The 19,823-nt window shown below is 42.2% G+C and overlaps 1 protein-coding gene across 3 annotated transcripts in view; it reads left to right on the top strand.

The window, feature by feature from the left end:
• The window catches only part of Ift74 (intraflagellar transport 74), a 65,769-nt gene extending 61,629 nt beyond the window's left edge, over window positions 1-4,140 (top strand). For 2 of the 3 annotated variants that reach the window (XM_027400418.2, XM_035439802.1), the window contains 2 exons: window positions 2,581-2,641; window positions 3,861-4,140. In XM_027400418.2, coding sequence (XP_027256219.1) covers window positions 2,581-2,641; window positions 3,861-3,979 — 180 coding nt within the window. In that variant the 3' untranslated portion in view covers window positions 3,980-4,140. Of the gene's footprint in view, window positions 1-2,580; window positions 2,683-3,132; window positions 3,730-3,860 lie in introns of those variants that run through there. The other variant, XM_035439801.1, reaches the window with a different exon arrangement.
• The last annotated feature ends 15,683 nt before the right edge of the window (window positions 4,141-19,823 follow it).

Below are 19,823 nucleotides of genomic sequence, written 5' to 3'. Positions count from 1 at the left end.
AAAGTGGATGCACTAGTTGGCACTCCCACCAGCAGTGGAGGAGTGTTCCCCTTTCACCACATCCTCTCCAGCATAAACTGTCATTGGTGTTTTTCATTTTCACTATTCTGACAGGTATAAGGTGATACCTCAGAGTTGTTTTGATTCGCATTTCCCTGATGGCTAAGGATGTTGAGCACTTTCTTATGTGTCTTTCAGCCATTTTAGATTCTTCTATTGAGAATTCTGTATTTAGTTCTGTACCCCACTTTTTAATTGGATTGTTTGGTGTTTTGGAGACTAGCTTCTTGAGTTCTTTGTATATTTTGGAAATCAGCCCTTTGTCAGATGTGGGGTTGGTGAAGATCTTTTCCCAGTCTGGGGGCTGCCATTTTGTCTTGTTGACTGTGTCCTTTGCCTTACAAAAGCTTCTGAGTTTCAGAAACAGCTGACCTGAACAAGGGGTTGCTCACAGACCCCAGGCTGATAGCTGGGAAACTAGCATAGGACTATTCCAAACCCCCTGTACGAGGAGGTCAATTTGGAGGTCTGAACAATCTATGGGGCCACTAGTAGTAGATCAGATTTTACCCCTAGTACACGAATGGACTTTGGGAGCCCTCTCCACATAGAGGGATACTCTCTCAGCCTAGACACACTGTGGAGGGTCTAGGCCCTGTTCCAAATGGTATGACAGACTTTTAAGATCCCCATGGAAGGCCTCATCCTTCCTGGGCAGCAGAAAGGGGTTGGGATAGGGGGACAGTGAGGGGGCAGGGGAAGAGGGGAGGGAGAGGGAACTGAGATTGACTTGTAAAAGAAACTGGTTTCTAATTTAAATTTAAAAAAAGGAAAAATATTGTAATCTCTTCTAAAATGTTTCTCTTAGCTACTGTAGTGTATGGATGTACTACTTAAGAAGATACTTTACATTTCTACTGAAAGAAATAGAATCTGATAAGAGTTTGCAGTAACTATTAAAGTTTAGAAAGCACTAATTTATGTATCTGGTTTCCTTGTCATTCTGTCTTTACTTCACAACATAAAAGCCTAAATACGGATTTGTAATTAACAATGTAAAAATTTGCTGAGTGGGGAGGAGTACTAGAGGCAAACATAAGAAAAGTTTTATAAATACATTATGTTGTCTGAAATGGTTTGTAGGGAAAGACTGCCTTTTTTTTTTTTTTTTTTTTTGTCATTCCTCTTCCACTACATAGATGATGTAAGGCACTGGGCAGACACCATTGGTTTAGTTGCTTATTTCCCCAAATCATAACGTAAGCCACAATTTTAGATATATCACTGTATTTTTGTGTTTTGTTAATCTTGACTAATTAAATGAAATCCTTGTCTCTAAATATAAATAATTTCATATTATATTATTTGAATAAACAATAAAGAGAAAACAAGATTTTCAAAATTGGCATTTAATGGTGTCAAGGTAAGTCAGTTATGTGGATATAAAAGGAATTTGATATGGTGTGGTTCTTATTTGTATAGCACTTAAAAGGTTTGTTGCCAAATGAGAACAAAAAAGAACATGTCTGGTACTTGACTTTGCAGAAGGTTATTAAAGATTTATTGCCAAAATGTGCTGACTGCTTCCCTAGGGGCCGTGCTAACTTCCAGGTCTCATTTATGACAGATACATCTGATTTAACAAGTCCTAGCTCAAGGACCATGTATTTTATTCTGTTAACCATGATTTCATCCTGATATCCAAATTTATCTCTCTAGAGGAAACAATTGGATAGATACGTGCACCTTGAAAAGAATTCTTACATGAGAATTAGAAGAAACATTTTTCTTGCTTCTTCAATTACTGTGTTCTTTTAAATGTCCATTACTTCTCTAAAATGTCCAGGGAGGATATTATTTTAATGTTTCATTTTTCAGACAGTCCTTTGCTTAGGGAAAACTATGTGTATCCTAAAAAAGAAAAACCATAACCCAGAGTTACAAGGTTAATTAAATCAGAAAAACAATTTAATTCTATAACAGTGAAATTGTCTTCTGAGGAAGCAACCATCAATATAATATCCACATTCGTTTCCTGTTGATGCAGAAATTATTGTAGCAGTGCCAGCTTTTCACAGACTCTCTTACAATCTTCACACTGCAGCTCTGCTCTTATCGTAGCCTGTGAAACGAGACAGGAAACTTAACTCTGGAAATAAGGAAGTTTTTCCTATAAGGCTGAACCTTTGACAGTATTAGAATATATATTACCTTTGTGGCATTAGACTTACAGAATTCAAGGAGAGATTCCCATCATGTCACATTTTTCTTTTTTAAATTATTTTACAAAAAGTCACAAATTGACTTGCTGTGTTTATTGGCATAATGAACATTTTACTATTTTTAATTAAAATAAATGAAGTAAAACTTTTTATATAATTTAGCATTCTCCTAAATATAGCTATTGTGTGATTAATCTAAAACCTAAGTTTCTTCTCTGGCAACTCTCACTTTATTTAATAGAATGCAAGGAATTGGTATGATTTAAAATTGAGTATTATTTTTCATACCCTCTAAAATGGATGTGTAATGATTTTGAATATGAGAATATCAGTTAATATTCACCTTTTGTGTTTCTAGCTTACAAATTTGGAGAGAAAGTGGCAGCACCTCGAGCAAAATAATTTTGTGATGAAAGAGTGTATCCTTTAAACTGGCTTAATATGTCCTTACAAATACTTGGTATGTATAAAACTCTGAACTAATTATCTGGGGGTCATGAAGACTAGCATCACTTTCTGCTCCACAGTAGTCAGAGGGTGTTTACTCAGATTATCTATGAAAAATCTGATTTTGGGGATTACCCAAGGAGGCATATGACATCATCATATAGAATAGTGGTTAAGGGCATACATTATAGAGTCAGATGATCAAATTTTGAATGTTGATTCTGTCATTGGTAAGCTACAGTCTTTAGACAGGTCCCTTGACCTATTTAAGCCTTAATTTTATCATCTCTAAAACAGTTTGTACTCATAGAGTTTAGATATAGGTATAGGTGTTAGTTGTTTATATTGCTAAAACTTGGCTGTCTGGACAGCAAAGGGTGGTGACAAGTCAGGATCATAGGAAATTTGACCTCTGAGTTTATTCGTGTTATTCTCAATTCAACTACATCTTCATTTCTTCCAGATGGTACTTATATCTTATCATTACTGTTGTTCCATCTAAGAGGCAGCATTTGCTGAGGCCATGCATTGTGAAGTCACAAAAAAAGTGTCTCTCCAGAATTTGTTTCCTGTTCCCTTTGACTTATTCTAGGGTATCTGTTCTCAGAACAAAATCAGAACAAAAAACAGAACCACTGACTCAGTGGTCCCATAGGTACTCTTTTAGGGTGTTACCAAACTTCACCTTAGGGGCAGCAAACACCTTAGCTTACTTCCAGTTAGGATGCCATAGAAACTCTATTCATACTATTTCAAGCAACTCAGCTTCAAAGGCAGACTTTGGTCTTCATGGGATTTTTAAAAGTCCAGCATTCCAGCTTTATGCAACATAAATCCATATGACTCTGAAACAGTGAAGTCTAAAGAGACTTGCCTGAAATTCTGTGTGACATTACAGAGAATAGAGTTTTTCCAAATGCTCGATTGTTCTGAGAGTAGAACTAGATTGGGCCACCTGACATTAAAAAATCAAAAGTGTTTATACTGTAAGCAAATTTTTTGAAAGAAATTTTATTTGGCCTTTTTGTTTCAACTTACGCTTTGTTAAAATAAGATTCTATCTTAAAATTATTGTACTTTCTCTGTACTGTCTACATTCACTGTGACAAATACTCAGGCTGCTTCAGTTCCTTTCTGAGTCACAGACTACTGTTTTTACTGACAATTGTTCCTCCTTAACTATGTAATTAGTCATAGCAACCAAGAGTCAAGAGAGTGATTACCAACCGGTTATTAAAAATGTGATGAAGCAGATTTCAGAATACAATAAAACCATCATGGATGCTCTACACAATGCCAACAGAAGCTGAGACAGATTGACTGCATCTAGAAGCATCCCCAAGCATGCTAAAAGTAAACTAGCTTCCTCTTGAAGAGTTAGACCCCAGGTTTTTGAATGCCATGGTTTGATCTTCTTGAAGGAGAGACATCTTTCATTGTCAATAGTTGAATAAAAGGTTTGCTGTTGCAAGTCTTTCTCTGTTCCACCAGCCAGCTCCCAGATCATGACATAGAGACTTAATAATTGTGAAAGCTTGGCGATAGCTTAGGCTTGTTTCTTACTGGCTCTTATAACTTAAATTAACCCTCTTCTTCTAATCTACATTCTCTTATGTGGCTCGGTTACTTTTACTTTGTAATGTCCATGCTGCTTGCTATATGTCCTCCCTTCTTCTTCCCAGTGTCCTCTGTGCCTGGAAATCCTGCCTAGCTATTGACTGTTCAGCTTTTTTTGTTGTTCAGCTTGTTACTCTTTTTTTTTCTATATGAAATGCTTTTATATTTGCATGGAACCTATGCACATCATTCTATATACATTTAATAATTTCTACATTGCCTATAATATCTAATACAATGACAGCAATGTTCATACTGTATTGACTAGGCAGTGACAAGAAGATTATGTATGTTTTTCAGCAAAGAAAGTTTTCCCCCAAATTTTTTAACTACTTTATTGAATCTTTAGGGGTCTCACATCATGTACCCCAATTCTGTTTATCTCCGGTCCCCCCCATATCTCCCCTCATCCCTGTTGAGACCCCCCATGAAAGGAAAAAAAAAACAAAGCAAGCAAACAAGTAAACAAAAGCAAGAACAACAACAACAAAAACCCCAATAAACCAAAAGAGAACAAAAAAACACACCAGGAAAAGAAAAATCTCTGCTTTTCCCTCTCTTCTGCATCTCTATCACCGCTTCATCTCTCCTGATAGCATTGGAGGCTTCAGTGAGTCATATAGTAAACCACTTTGTCCCATCAGCTTGACTGGCAATTTTCACTGCATTGAGTCACAGGCCTGGTTTAAAACCTCTGGTTTTTGGTACATCATCCTTACTGGGTCCTCATCAGAGCTCTTCTGGGGTATCCTGTGGCTGTCCAGAGTCTTGGAGATCTTGTGGGTATCATTCCACAGGACCAGTCCCTTGACAAACTCTAGGAGGACCTAGATGGGGTAGATGCTAGGGTGGGTCAACCCAAGGCCCAGTTGTGGGCCTGGGTGTTAGCCAGGCAGGTCAGATCAAGCCACTGGGGCCACCTGCCTTGGTTTTGATTGGAGGAGCAGAGTCAGCTCCCCTACATGCATATACCCTCAGGGTAGGTTCATCCTCTCCTGTGGTGAGGGGTGCGGGCCCTCTCTCCCCAGTGCAGAGGCCAGCTGTAGTGGCCAGCAAGAGACAAGGCCAACTTTTCCAGGACAGTGAAGGGTAGGACTGGCTCAGTATAACCCTCCGATTTCATCTCACATGATCGCTAAGGCCTCCTGAGGTGATGTTGGCCGCAGACATCAACACAGACACCAGCAGCAGCTAGACCATGGACCCAGACATGGCCTTTAGCTGCAGCTTAGGCCTGGACAGCATCCTGTCTCTGGGTGGAAGGAATGGCCACTCAGGTGGGATGTTCTGGCAGCAGTGTGACCACCAAACAACACTAAGACCTCAGATTGTGGCCCCAACCGTGGGCTTCTATGTGAACATTGGTGGCAATGCAGGACCCAGACATCAGCTCAGTCCCCAACATGGTCCTTGGCAGCAGCTGTGTCTGGATGTCACCACTGCCCCCAGCTGTGGTATGGCTCTGAGTCACTAACATGGCCCTTGATCTTGGGTGTCTATGTGGCCTTTGATGGTAACAGGAACATCAGACATCAGTATGGACTTTGGCTGCAGTGAGGTCATGGACCCTGATAGGACCCTCAGCTGTAGCTCAGGCCTAGATGTTGCTATGTCATTGAGTAGCAGTGTAGGCCAATTGAATATGGATGTATCCTGGTCCTCAGACAGTAACCTGGACTCAGGTGACTGGTTTGACCCTGGGCTTCTTGATGGCAATCACTGGCAACCTGAGTCATGTATGTCAATCTGGATCCTGGCTGCTACAGGGCCACGGACCCAGGCATGGCCCTTGGTGGCAGCCTGGGCCCAGATGATACCCTGGCCCCAGGTGATAGCAAAGGCTACCTAGTCTGCTGTGGCATGGCCTCCTGACTCCATCCAAGCTGCAGTCTCTGGCCCAGGTCCCAGGCCTCTATATGGGCCCTAGTGGCAACCTGTACCGAAGAGTTTAATGCAGACCCCAGCTGTAGCTGGGTCACAGGCCTAGGCATGGCCTCAGGTAGCAGGTCAACCTGGTCGACATCCTTTCTTCAAGTGGTAGCTTCAGGTTCTCAGATCAGGATGGCTCTGATGGCAGCATGGCCCGTAGACACCAACAAGGCTACAGGTGGCTTCATGTGGCCTTTGGTGGCACTGTGGACATGGGCATCAACATAAACCTCAGCTTCCAGAACCACAGGCACAGACATGGTCCTTGACAGCAGCCTAGGTCTGGCTATCACCCTGGTCCCAGGTGACAACAAAGGCCACCTAGATCAGTATGGTCCCAGTGGCAGCATGGCTCGTGGACCTGAACTACCCCAGGAGGTACTCCAGCCCACTAGAGTAAGCATGTCACTCAAAGGCAACAGGAGCTGTAGATAGCAACACAGAACCTGGCTACTGTAAGACCAGAGACCAACACATGACCCTTGGTACTAGTCTGATAGTACAGATGGTTCCAGGGGCAAGCTGGTCTCCAACATCTGCCTAATCCTCTCCATATACATTTCTGTATGTGTCTTTCCATGGTGTATGAACCATTCCACTTCCAAAACTCCCGTTTCTCTGCCCCATGTTTTCCTGTCAGCCTGGGCCTAAGGACCCTGGGTGACTTTCTTCTCACTTGCTGGGAAAAGGCTTCACAGCAGGCTGGACCCCATCTGAGTGAACCTGCATCAAGTGGGTGTGGCTGTTTTCCCCCTCAGCTTTTTATTAAATCAATCAGGATGACACATCTTCACAGAGTATAAAAGATTATTCCACAACATTTCCCCCTTTTTGTCTAAATAAAAAGGAAACATTTTAACTATAACACAGTAAAACTGTATACAATAAGAACAAATTATCAGGTAAGAATTACATTTACAATGTCTAGTCCATTTGTATTTGGCATATTCAGAGAAAATACTGTATTATTTAGAAAACCATTCTCCTTTTGTTTTGATAAATAACTTCTCAGTATTCCAAAACACATGAATATCGGTGGTTCCTCCTCCTGTTCCTCCTTCCTTATCTTTTTAAATGTATGTTTTGGGGCTAGAAGATGGCTCAGGGGTAAGAGCACTTGCTACTCTTGCAGAGGTTTAGTTTACTAGTGCCCACGCGGTGGCTTACAACCGTCTGTATCCCCAGTTCTTCTGATGTCTATGGAAACCAGTCATTTTTGCAGTACTCATGCACACATGCAAACAAAACAGTCATAGGCATAAGAATACATACATAAATTAAAAATAACTTATGTGAACTGTTCAGCAAAAAGAAAAATTTTGCTAACACTCTTGACACCAGGAGCTGACCTCATATTGTCTCTCTGATAGATTAACTTTCTTCTGCTAATTGTCCTTTGAAAATCTGCTTTTTGTTTTTACCTTTGCTTAAAATTCTAATTATAATGAAAAATGCAAATAAATGATTAAGATATTAACTGGTCATCTGGTTAAGAGAGTGCTCATAGCAATGGGAACAGTTATAGGACTTTGTCCAGTTCTGGGAACTGGCACACTGACACCTGTGTTTCTTTGGCTGTCTTCATGTGCACGAGAGTTGTGATTGTGCTGTCTGTATCCTAGTAGAGCCATATGGAATAATAGTACATGATATTCTTTGAGTTTAGGAAAGGAATGTCTTGAAAATGGGTCCTGGAGACAGCATTGGACGGAATTCAATTCACACTGTACAAAGTGGGCTGCATCTGGAATTCCTAGAAATAGCTTGGTGGGGAGTGCAGGAGAGGAGACATTCTAAAGAGATACTTAATGCCTCCCTTTGACAGTCAGACTATTAGTGATGGGTCAAACACTTTTTTTTTTTTTTTTCCCCGAGACAGGGTTTCTGGGAATTTCTGGGACTCATTTTCTTGATCTTTCCAATCGAATAGACCTCCTTTTTCTACTTCTCATTATTAATTTATTTATGTTTTTTATTATGATATATTGATTATACATAACAGGTTTCATTATGGCATTTTTGTACACGTACATAATGTATTTGAATCATATTCACCCCATCCAAGTTATCCTCTCTCGTCCTGCCACCAACGGATTCATGATCAGAGAAGGCTGGGAACACTGAGTCAGAGGTAAATCATTTTCTTCTTGACTACTAAGAGCCATGAATCTGATACAATAAATATGTATACTAAAAGCACTTCTCAAAGCTGTTTATCTCCGGCATTCTTGCTTTCACAGAGCCTCAGTCACATGAGATTTGTTATCCAAGAAATACACATTGGATTTTGTATACCAGTTTCTTCTGAAGTCCTTTGGGATGGGTTTTTGCTCTCTATTGCTGGCTTCCTAAGTGTTTGTTTCCTGTCACTACAGTATACACATTTCTTTTACCATGATAGTGTGGAGTTTTCCACTAGAAATTGGTAGCAGATTTAATTCCATAAGAAAACACTTCTTGGAGAGTTAAAGAAATGAACTCTGAAATTGAGATGTATCAAGTAGTGGGTTTTGATGGCATTTTGCCATGCGACTTGCTCATTGGTAAAGTGTTGGCTTAATTAGAAGTTTTTCTGTGCATGCTGAATGCTGGGCAATGTTTCTTTTCTACATAGCAACAATTACAGGTATATGGAGTCGGCCTTTTTCTTCGGGACTGCCAGTTCCCCATTATGACATGGAGACTTATTAATTATGAAAGCTTGGTGGTAGCTCAGGCTTGTTCCACCAGCTCTTATAACAAATTAACTCACATGTCTTAATCTGCATTCTTTTTTTTATATTTATTTTTTTATTAGTTCAAATTAGGAACAAGCTTGCTTCACATGCCAGTCCTTTCCCCCTTAATCTGCATTCTTTTACGTGGCTGTGTTACCTTTACTCTGTACTGCCCCTACTGCTTCCTCTGCATCTCCTGACTGGCGATTCTGCCTTTCTTCCCAGAGGTCTCTCTGCCCAGAAGTCCCTGGCATACCTTCCCTGAATAGCTGTTGGCCATTTAGCTTTTTATTAAACGAATCACAGTGTCACATCTTCACACAGTGTAAAGGAATATTCCACAGCAGGGATAAGTAACCATAAGGCTTAGGCAAGACGATTTTTTTTTAAAGATACCATGTGCCTTTATTTTTACTTTATGTGTGTGAGTGTTTTGACAATGTATGTGTCCTGGATACATGACTGGATAGGTTGAAGAGGGTATTGGTTTACCAGAACTGTAGTTATAGGTGCTCAGGATCCATAGTGTGGGTGTTGGGAACTGAATCCAGGCCCCCTGGAGAGCAGCAAGTGCTCTTAACAGCTGAGTTGTCTTCTCCAGTTCCAACTCTAATCTCTTAATCACCACTTCTTTCTAGATAATTACAAGCAGGACAGCCTCAAGGATCATCAAATTTTTTTCCATTCAAAGCAAACTCAGTTTTACTTTTTCCATTGTGTCTTATATTTCTACATAAATGTTTTTGACCCTTTAATCCAACCCTTTAAACATTAAGGTTTTATTTTTCCTGTTTGGTAAACTGGCAATTTTAATCCTGGGCTTTTTGTAGTTTTCAAAATTGCTTATAGTGTCTATGTAGTACTTAGAAATGCAGTAAAAATTGAAGTAAGCTCTACACCTTGGGTAGGAAGCATTTCACCAACAAACTGGGTGTTTCTAGACCTAGCAGACTCTGGAGGACAAGCACAGTAGCATTCGGGGTCTCTAGACCTGGGGCAGGAAGAATTTCACCCATGAGCCCATTATAGTGAGTGAATGCAGGGTGGCAAAATGGAAGAGAGGGAGAGACAGAATGATTCTTGAGCTGGAGGGAGAGGCAGATCTGCAGGGGCGAGGGTAGTGGAGAACGGGTTGCGGTAGATGCCTTGCTTGATGCCCAGGGCCATGACGATGTCTGGGTCTGGGCTGCTGCCAAGACCAAGACTTGGTTTGTGATCCTAATGCAGCTGTGGGGCTCTGTGTTGATGTAACCACTAGGGGCCTCGAGGTTGCCTGGAGTCTGGGCCACTACCTGTGATCAAGTTGATGTCCAAGGGATGTACCTCCACAGGGGCCATGCCGATTCAGGATTCCTGTGCTGCCACCCAGGACCATGGTGACATACAGCTCGGACTGCTGCCAGGGACCAAGTCTGGGTCTGTGGCCCTGCTACAGCTGGGCTCTGAGTTAATTTCTATGGCCCCTGTTGCCATGGAGAGCCATGCAGAGGCCTGCAGTCTGGGCCAACACCTGAGGCCATGTTGGTATTAGAGGATCAAACTGCCACAGGGGCCATAAAGACCCATGTTACCACTCAGGGCCATGGTGTCATTGGGTCCTGAGCTGCTGCCATAGCCATGTCTGTGTCCATGGTCCTACTGCGTCAGGATCTGTGTCAATGTCTGTGGCTCCTGTTATTATAGAAGGTTGAAAGGATACCTGGGGCCTGGGTTTAGGCTGCCATCTGGCACATGTTGGCATTTGGTGGCCATGCTGACACTTGGGCCATGCTGATCTTGGTGATCTACAATACCAACTAGGGCTGCAATGACATCTGGGCCCAGGCTGTTGTCATGGACCAAGTTTGAGTCCATGGTCCTACCACTGCCTGAGTCTGTTGCTGATGTTTATGGCCTGTGTTGCCGCCAAAGGCTACACTGATGCCCAGGATCTTGGCTACCACCTGAGCCATTCTTAGTGCCCAAGGGCTGTGCTGCTGTTGGGCCCATGTAAACCTGAGTAACATGTCCTGCCACCTGGGGCCACAGGCTTGAGCTGTGACTGGGACCATGTTTGGGTCCATGGCCCTGCCATAGACAGGACCTGTGCTGATATCTTAGGCTCCTATAGCCATCAGAGGCAGTGGGAATGCCCAGGATCTGGACCCACACCTGGGGTCATGTGGAGGTTTGAGGGCCATGGTGCTGTTGGGTCCATGCCAATGTAAATGACCTGTACTGCCAGCTGGGACTGTGGTGACATCCAAGCCACGCTGCTGCCAAGGTTCATGTCTGTGGCCATGGTCCAACCACAGCTAGGGTCTGTACTGATGTCCATGCCCCATAGTGCCACTAAGGGCCACACAGAAGTCAGGGACCTGGGCCACCACCTAGAGCCAGGTTAGTGTCCAAGGGTCGAGCCTCTTCTGGAGTCGTGCAGATCTGAGTAGTCTGCACTGCTAACTAGGGCCCTGGTGTTTTCTGAGCCTGAGCTGCTGCCAGGGCCATGTCTGGGTCTGTGGTCTTGCTGCAGCCACCATCTGTGTTAATGTCTGTAGCTCCTGAAAGTAGTGAGATAGGGCTATGCAAAGTTGACCCTGCCCCTCACTGGCTGCAGCACTGCAAGAGCAGGTTCTGTACCTCCCACAGAAGCATATTAGAACTGACCCCTGCTTGTGGAGGTTGTGTGTGAGCCAGCTAGTCCCACTCGTCTGTCACATTTGCATGAGTGAGGAAGGGACATCTCTTGTCCCTTGACCCTCGCCACCTACTGTAGGCAGGAAAAGCTGGTCTCAGGGTCACAAGAGTGGGAGAGCTGACACTACCCCTCACTGGCTGTAGCACTCAAGAGAGTAGGCCTCAATAAGTGGTGTGTGTGTGGGGTGTGATTGAGAGCAGGAGGACTGACTCCACCCCCTTTCTGCCACATGGTGGTGTGGGTGAGGAAAAGAATGTCCTCCTTCCCCTTGCCACCTGGTCCTGGGACCAGGAAAGTGGGAGAACTGGTAATCTCGTCACCACGCCTGGGCAGCACTAGAGCTGACCCTGTTGGTGAGGGCACAGGTGAGCCAGGCCTGTGGGCATGAGAACAGGAGAGCTGCCCCAGCCCCCTCCCTCATGAACCATGGACGGCAAGGGTAAAGAACATACCTCCTCCCCCCCCCAACCCCTGCAGGCAGGAGAGCTGACCTGTGGGGGGGGGCATGAGAATGGAAGAGTTGGCCCTGCCCCTCACCAAATGCAGCAATCTGGAGAGTAGGCCCTACACCTCACCTGGGCAAAACACAGCTGGCCCTGCTGGTGTGAGTGTGGGTGAGCTGGACTCAAGGATGTAAGGGCAGAAGGACTAGCCCTGCTCCTGTCTGCTATAGTGGATGAGCTAGCTGGGGCAGTGCTGGAGAGCTCACTTGGGTGGTGATGAGGGAAAGCTGGTGGGATGATCAACCCAGCTACAACCTAAGCCCAGAACCAGGACCACAAGGTAGCCCACTCCAACACCCACCTCATCTATGAGCTGCTGGAGAATGGGAAGGGGCCAGATCTGCAGATCCAAAGCTACAGGGTTTCTATTACACACGGCAACAATAGAATATCCAAGAGGAATTGCAGTGAGGGCCTAGTATTGAGGGTGTAGCAGAGGGCAGATACTTTGAACCAGACCAATGACTCATTGCAATGAACTCTTACAAGTGAAGATGTAGGGAGTATACTGTGACTCACTGGGCCACACTACAGCTTCCAAGCCAATGTTTTCAAATTTGTTTTGTTTGGTTTTTTGGTTTTATTTTTAAATTTTTTGGGGGTGGAGGTTGCAAGATCAGAGGGTGGAAGTGAGGGGACAGGTAGATGAGTGGGATCAGGATGTGAAATACACAGAGAATATTTTTTTTTAATTGAAGCAAAGTCTATATTCTTCATGTTGTGTAAGTATACAGCTATTGCTATGGTTTAGATGTGGTGTGAATGTTCTCCAAGGCTTTGGGTATTAAAATTTAGCCTCTGCAATGAGAAATTATAAGGTGGAAACTTAATCCAGCGATTATGCCTAGAGGAGGGTGCTCTGGAATATGATTAGGACGGAGCCCCTTTGCTCCAATCTTCTAAAGAGAGCGACTAGACAGACACATATACTCCCTGTATCCTGTCATGTGATACTGTGTGACTTGGGACTCCGCCAGCAAGGCTCACCAGATAAGGTCCCCAGACCTTGCACACACAGAACCATGAGCTAAAATAACCTTTTATTTATAATGTATCTTGTCTCAGGTATGTTTATGATCGTAACAAAAACTGATTTGGGTTAGTAAACACCAAGTTCTTGGTGCTATCTATAACCCAACCAGTATTTACCCAGGAAGAAAAATGAAGATTGGCATATCCCATAAGGTAGGGGTGTGTGTGTGTGTGTGTGTGTGTGTGTGTGTGTGTGTATTTATTCACACACATTATAACAATAGGGAGCTTGACAGGAAAAAATTCTTGGGAAAAAAAAGCAAAGTTTCCAGCTTCCATCCTAACTTACTCATATGTGATATTTGGGGAAACATAATTGAGCAGGTTTTCTTTAAAACTAAAATGTGTTATCTGAGGGAAATTCTCACTAATGTCTCTTCCTTCCTCTCGAAGCCTTTCAACAAATCCAACAGGAGTCTCCTTTTCGATGGGGTAGAGCTGGAGGTTATATCTGCATGCACCAGCTCTTCCTCGTACAGTTCCATCATTCTGAGTTCTATTCCTATTACAAATAACACCTTAAAATTCATGTGGAAAGAAGCAGCAGACTGAACAAACACTGAGCACTCTTAACTGATGAAGATCAAGAAAGATCAACATGGGAAAGCTAAATGGTCTCTTCTGTTTAACTTATCAGTAAACAAACACAGGTTCTGCACGGCTTTGAAACAGTCTTACCTATCACCCAGCCTCGCCTGGCCTCCAATGGTTCCTCTCCCTTAGCCTCCAGTTTCCAGGATTCTAAGTGATCACTATCATACTCTGGTCTAAACATGGGGAGCTTGGTACTCTACAGCTGTGGAGTTCCTCATGCTAGCAGGGTGAGGTGATATTCAGGGCAGGATGAATGACATTTACACTAGAGAGAAGCCTGTTAGTAATAAGTGCACAGATGCCAGAGTGGCACAGTGCCCCTGCATAGTGTCTCCAGAACACTCCCTTTGGCTTCATTAGTTTGGCATAAACAACCTCAAGAATGCCCTACCTGTTTTCCTCCTTTCTCTTTGTTTAGTTTCTCTCTCTCTCTCTCTCTCTCTCTCTCTCTCTCTCTCTCTCTCTCTCTCCTCTCTCTCTTCTTTCCTTTTGACGTAAGTTCTTCTATATCATCCATCCTGGCTTCCAACTTGCAATAATATTACTACCTTTGTTCCCCAAGTGCTGAGTGTTGCTAAGATTGCAGGCATATACCACCAAACCTGGTGTGTTACACATTTTTAAACAAACCAAGCAGAATTTATTATTATGAATGGATAAATGGGTTAGTTAATGTGCAGAATGTTTGCATATCCCAACTCAAATGAAGAGGTTTTAATTTTAAATATCTTTGAAAACATTACCCATTTTAGATATGTACTATACAACAAAATTTTAACATTACTACTTTTACAATACTTTAGATGATACTTTGCTGCCTCAAGTCTCTTCTCCTGTAATGAGCTGTTGCTCTCCAAACCTTTACTGACCTGTATCAAAATAACCCACTTGAGAATGGGCACTCTTTTAAATAGTAGCCATTTTCTGTGTTTGACTCCTGGATTCTGAAGGGTACAAGAAGAGAACAGATGTCTGCTAGTTGTCCTCTGACCTTCACGCATGGCTCCCACACACATTCATACATATGAACACAAATAAATAAATATAAAATGAAAGTAATTTTAAAGAGGGATTCAAACATACCAGGCCTTCATAAGAGAAAGGTCGAGGCTTTTTAGCTAAGGTTATATTTAAAAAACATTTTTATAAAACAATTCACACAATGTATCTTATTCACACAATATGTTTCTATATTGCTGTGATGAAGACCATGACCAAAAGCAACTTGAGGAGGAAAGGGTTTATCTCATAGTACTGCTAGTATTCCCTCTTCTAGGGAATTTGGGGCAGGAACCCAGAGGCAGAAACTGAAGCAGAGGCCGTGGAGGAACACTGTCTCCTGGATTGCTCGCCAGGGCTTTCTCAGCCTGCATTTTTTAAAATAAAGTTTATTTATTTTACATCCCCACCACAGTTTCCCATTCCTCCTCTCCTCCCATCCTCTCCCTTCACCTTCCCTCTGGCTCCTACCTCAATCCACTCCTCCTGTTTCTGTTCAGAAAGTGGCAGGCCTCCCATGGATATCAACAAAGCATCCAACCTACTTTCTTATACCATCCAGGATCACCTGCCCAGGGGTAGCACCACCCCCAGTAAACTGGGCCCACTCCACTCAATATTTCAGGAAAAAGCACTTCAGACTTGGCTACAGGCAAATCCTATAGAGTTATTTCCTCAGTAGTGAGTCTCTCTTCTCAAATGACTCTACTTTGTGCTGACAAAACAACAACAAACCAAAAAAAAAAAAAAAAAAAAAACTAGTCAGCACAATTGACTCCTTGTCAACATGACACACAAACATCAGTATTCAACTACAGCATTTCCTGTTTCAATTGTCCCCAAGATGTCATAGTAATATAATAATATAAAACATTAACAACTTTTAAAAATGCTTGGTCTTTAAAATTTCAAACAGTTTAAAAGTTAAGTTCCTTTAAAATATTCAAATATCTAAAAACCCCAACATCTCTCTAGAATCTCTCTAAGATATCCAAAGTCTTTGTAAAAATTGAAAACTGCAATCTCCTGTAAAACAAAAAATAAGTTAAATACTTTCTTAATCCAAGAGGGAAGAACTATAGCACAGTTACAGATCAAAACAAAACCAAAGTCCACCATGTTTACAAGGTGTCAGACTTCTGGGACCCACCCACTGTCCTCTGCACTCAAAGGCCCTGGGACTCTTCTTCAGTTCTATCCTCTCCTTTCTCAGCTTGTCTCCTAGGCTTAGACTGGCTTCACGTTATGACTACTGCTGTTCTTGGTGGTAGTCCATGGTGTGCTGTCTCCAACATGCTGGGGTCTTCACTACAACTGGGTTGCACCATCACCAATAACCTCCTGTGGTTTCTCTTCAGGGACTCTAACTCTGACACATGGTTCCAAGCCTCAATTCCTATAACCTTTTCAATCCTGGCACTTCTACCTCAACTGAAGCTGCACCTTCACTAATGGCCTCTACTGGCCTCTCACAGTGCCACGCTTCAGCTGTTTTCCATGACCCCCTCGTGCCTTCAAAACTAGTACCACCTGGGGAACTCTTACACATTACCAAGTTTGACTGCTTGCTTGAGGTACAACATTGGCTGCCTCCAGAAGAGAGCTTTTGTGTGCTGATTCTGAGGAAACGTCCCCAGAAGATTCTGCATCAATGATGTTAGTCTCGTCTTTTTTTTTTTTTTAATTTTCTTTTCTTATAGTGATTCTTCAGCCCAAGCTGATGAGAACACAGCTTCTTCAAAACACTGGAGAGCTCAGGTAGAGTCTTTCAGGACCCTCAAACTTCCCTCCGAGGTTTCATGATCTAAGTCTTCATTGTCTGCATTGCTCTCAGCTTTCTTCCAAACTTCCATGGAACATCCCATTAATCTCAGAACTCAATGGCTTTTCCAGCCCAAAGTTCAAATGCCTCCAAACGCCTTCCAACATCACATGGTCAGGCCTGTCATGGCAATACTCTACTCCTGATGCCAAATTATGTATTAGTTAAATGCTGTTACCATAAAACAACTTGGGCAGAAAAGGGTTGTCCCTTGTAGCATCAAATCCATCTTCCAGGGAAATCAGGGCAGGAACCTGGAGGTAGAAACTAAGCAGAAGCCATGGAAGAGTGTTGCTTACTCGATTGTTTATTGTGGCTTGCTCAGCTTGCTTTCTTACACCACCCAGAACCCCCTTCTTAGGGGGCTGGCGCCATTCCAGTGAGTTAAGCCCATTCATATCAATCATTTAATCAAGACAATGCACTACACACTTGCCTACAGTCAAATCTTATGGTGCCATTTTCTCAGTTGAGATTCTCTCCACATGACTTTAGTTTGTGCTATGTTGACAGAAAAAAAAAATTAGGGAGTACACTGTAACAACATGATTATGCCAGGGAAGAAAGACAGACATATCAGTTAAGGCTGTTTGGCAGAATTCAAGAAGCTGTTACTCAGCTGGCCATTTACTACTAGAAGACAATAGCCGAGCTAGCTAACCCCACTGAAATACCTTATTTCTGTTATCACACTCAGTAGATAACCTCACCATATTAAAGGAAGTCCAGCCTGACATGACACAAACTTAATCCTAAATCTTTATCAAAGGCAAATATAATTCTTTTAATAAATCTTTGTCAATCTTCAGGGTTTTCTTTCTTTTCTTTTTTCTTTCTTTCTTTTTTTTTTTTTTGTTGTTGTTAAAAGCAACCTTCCCTCAGCTTACTAGAGGCTGCTAGGCTGCCTTAGTGACTGACCAACCCTATCCTTATTCACCCCCTTCATCCCCACTCCCCACCAAGAACAAAGCAGGACCTTGTGTCTCAGGATTAGGGGAAATGGCTAAGGGAAGGAAAGGAAAATTGCTTTTCCAGTTTCTCCAATTTCCCATGTAGCCCACGGAGAAAAAGCAAGCATCCCTTGGGAGGAAATAACAAAAATGCCAACCGTAGATGGATGGCTAAAGCCTGTATCCCTGGAATGTACTGGAGTCATTGCCTTTAAGGTGCCATAGGCTCCTGCCCTTCACTCATTGTGGTTATCAGAAAGCCAAATAGTGGTCACCTCCTGAGGCCCTTTTCCCCTGAAGCCATTCATCAACTCGGTTCCCCTTCCTGCCAGAAATAGCTAAGTCAGAGGAGATCTAGTGAAGCTGTTGGAGTCCATTGACTTCTTTTCTAAAGTGCATGTGGGCCGTGCTCATCATAGTCCTGCCTTCCTACAGTGCTGGGAATACCGGTGAATACCTCCACTCATGGCTGCTGCTTGTTGTTTTAAAGATGGGTACCAGGGAGTAGCAAGAGCCTCACACTAATTTCTGCTAAACTTAGAAATCTTTCACCATGGTAGGCTTTCTGCAGACAGGTTGGATATCTTCTCATCCTCTCTGCTAGTAGATCACTTGGCATGGAAGCTCACAGTGATTGCTTACTGTATTGAACTAATTCATGGGTGCAGTAACTCACAGAAATAAATCAAATTAAAAGAATGCTTGAAGGTTGTACCAGAGAAAGTGCTGAGGCAGTGAATATGATCCAAGTATATATTATGCATATATTGAAGATGTCACAATGAAACCAGTATTTTGTAGTGTTAATTTATGCTGATTTAAAGGCAAAGAGGTTGGGGACTGCTTTGGACAAGAGTGTGAAAGTTTGGTGACCATATCTGTAATCCCAGCACTTGGAAACATAAGGCAAGGTTGAGAGTTCAAAGCTATCCTGGGCTACATAGTGGTACCTTGCCTCAAAAATCAGGACTCTCTCTCTGTTCTTCACAACCTTGCCGGCTTTTGTTGTCAGGTGTTTAGTTGATTGTAGTCATTCTGACTGGAGTGAGATGAAATCTCAAAGTTGTTTTTATTTGCATTTCCTAGTTGCTAATGATGTTGAATACTTTTTGAGCTATTTCTTAGCCATTTTTATTTCTTTTGCTGAGAACTCTTTGTTTAGATTGCTAGCCCATTTTTAAATTAGGACATTTGCTTTCTCGACTCCTTTTTTTTTTTTTTTTTAGTTCTTTGCATTTTGTGGATATTAATCATCTGCCAGATCTATAGCTGACAGAGTCTCTCCTATTCTTCTGTGAGTGTCTTCTTCGTTGATTGTTTCCTTAGACACTTTCTGGTATAGACACTTTCTGGGTTTTTGAGGTCCTAATTGTCAGTTGTTGACTTTAATTCCTGGGCAAATAGACTCCTGTTCAGAAAAGTCTTTTTCCACACTTATATCTTATAGGATACTGCCTATGTTGTCTTCTAGTAGTTTTAGTGTTCTGGGTTTTAAATTGAGGTCTTTGATCTGCTTGGATATAATTTTGTACAGGTGATAGAAAGGGGCCTAATGTTTTTTTCTTCATGTGGTCGTCCAGTTTTCCCAGCATCATTTGTTGAAGATGTCTTTTCTCTGGTGTATGTTTTTTGCCCCTTTGTCAAATATCAGATGGCTGTAGTTACCACTATTTATGTTTTGATGCTCTATTTTTCCCCCATTGATCTACTTGTCTGTTTTTGTTTTGGGGCCACACTGATTTTATTACTTGAGTTCTATATTGTATCTTGAAGTCTGGAATAACAATCCCTGCAGTATACTTTTTGATGAGACTTTCTTTGGCTAATTGGTTGTTATCTGATTCCATATGAATTTTAGGATCTTTTTCTATGTCTGTGAAGAATGTCATTTGGTATTTTGATTGGGATTGCACTGAATCTGTAAATTGCTTTTGACAGGATGATAATTTCCACAATATTCTACTAATCTATGAACATGAGATGTTTTTCCATTTCCTAGTGTCTTTTGGAGATTTGAAGTTTTCATTGTGGAGGTCTTTTACCTCCTTGGTTAGGTTTGTTCCAAGATATTTTATTGTCTCTGATGCTGAATTGGGGGTGTGTTCAGGATGTCTGTGTATTTGTGGTGTATAGAAAAGCTACTGGTTTTGATAAGTCGATTTGGTATACTGCCACTTTGCTGGAGTTGTTCTTTGTTTCTAGAAGTTTTCTGATGTAACTTTTGTGATCGCTTATGTATAATGTCTTATCATCTGGAAATCAATATATAGAATCTTCAAAAAACTAAAATTAACTCTACCATATGATTCAACTA

This window comes from Cricetulus griseus, chromosome 2 (genome assembly GCF_003668045.3).
Source record: "Cricetulus griseus strain 17A/GY chromosome 2, alternate assembly CriGri-PICRH-1.0, whole genome shotgun sequence".
Classification (NCBI taxonomy): Eukaryota; Metazoa; Chordata; class Mammalia; order Rodentia; family Cricetidae; genus Cricetulus; species Cricetulus griseus.
This window is presented reverse-complemented; position numbering and strand designations above follow the sequence as displayed.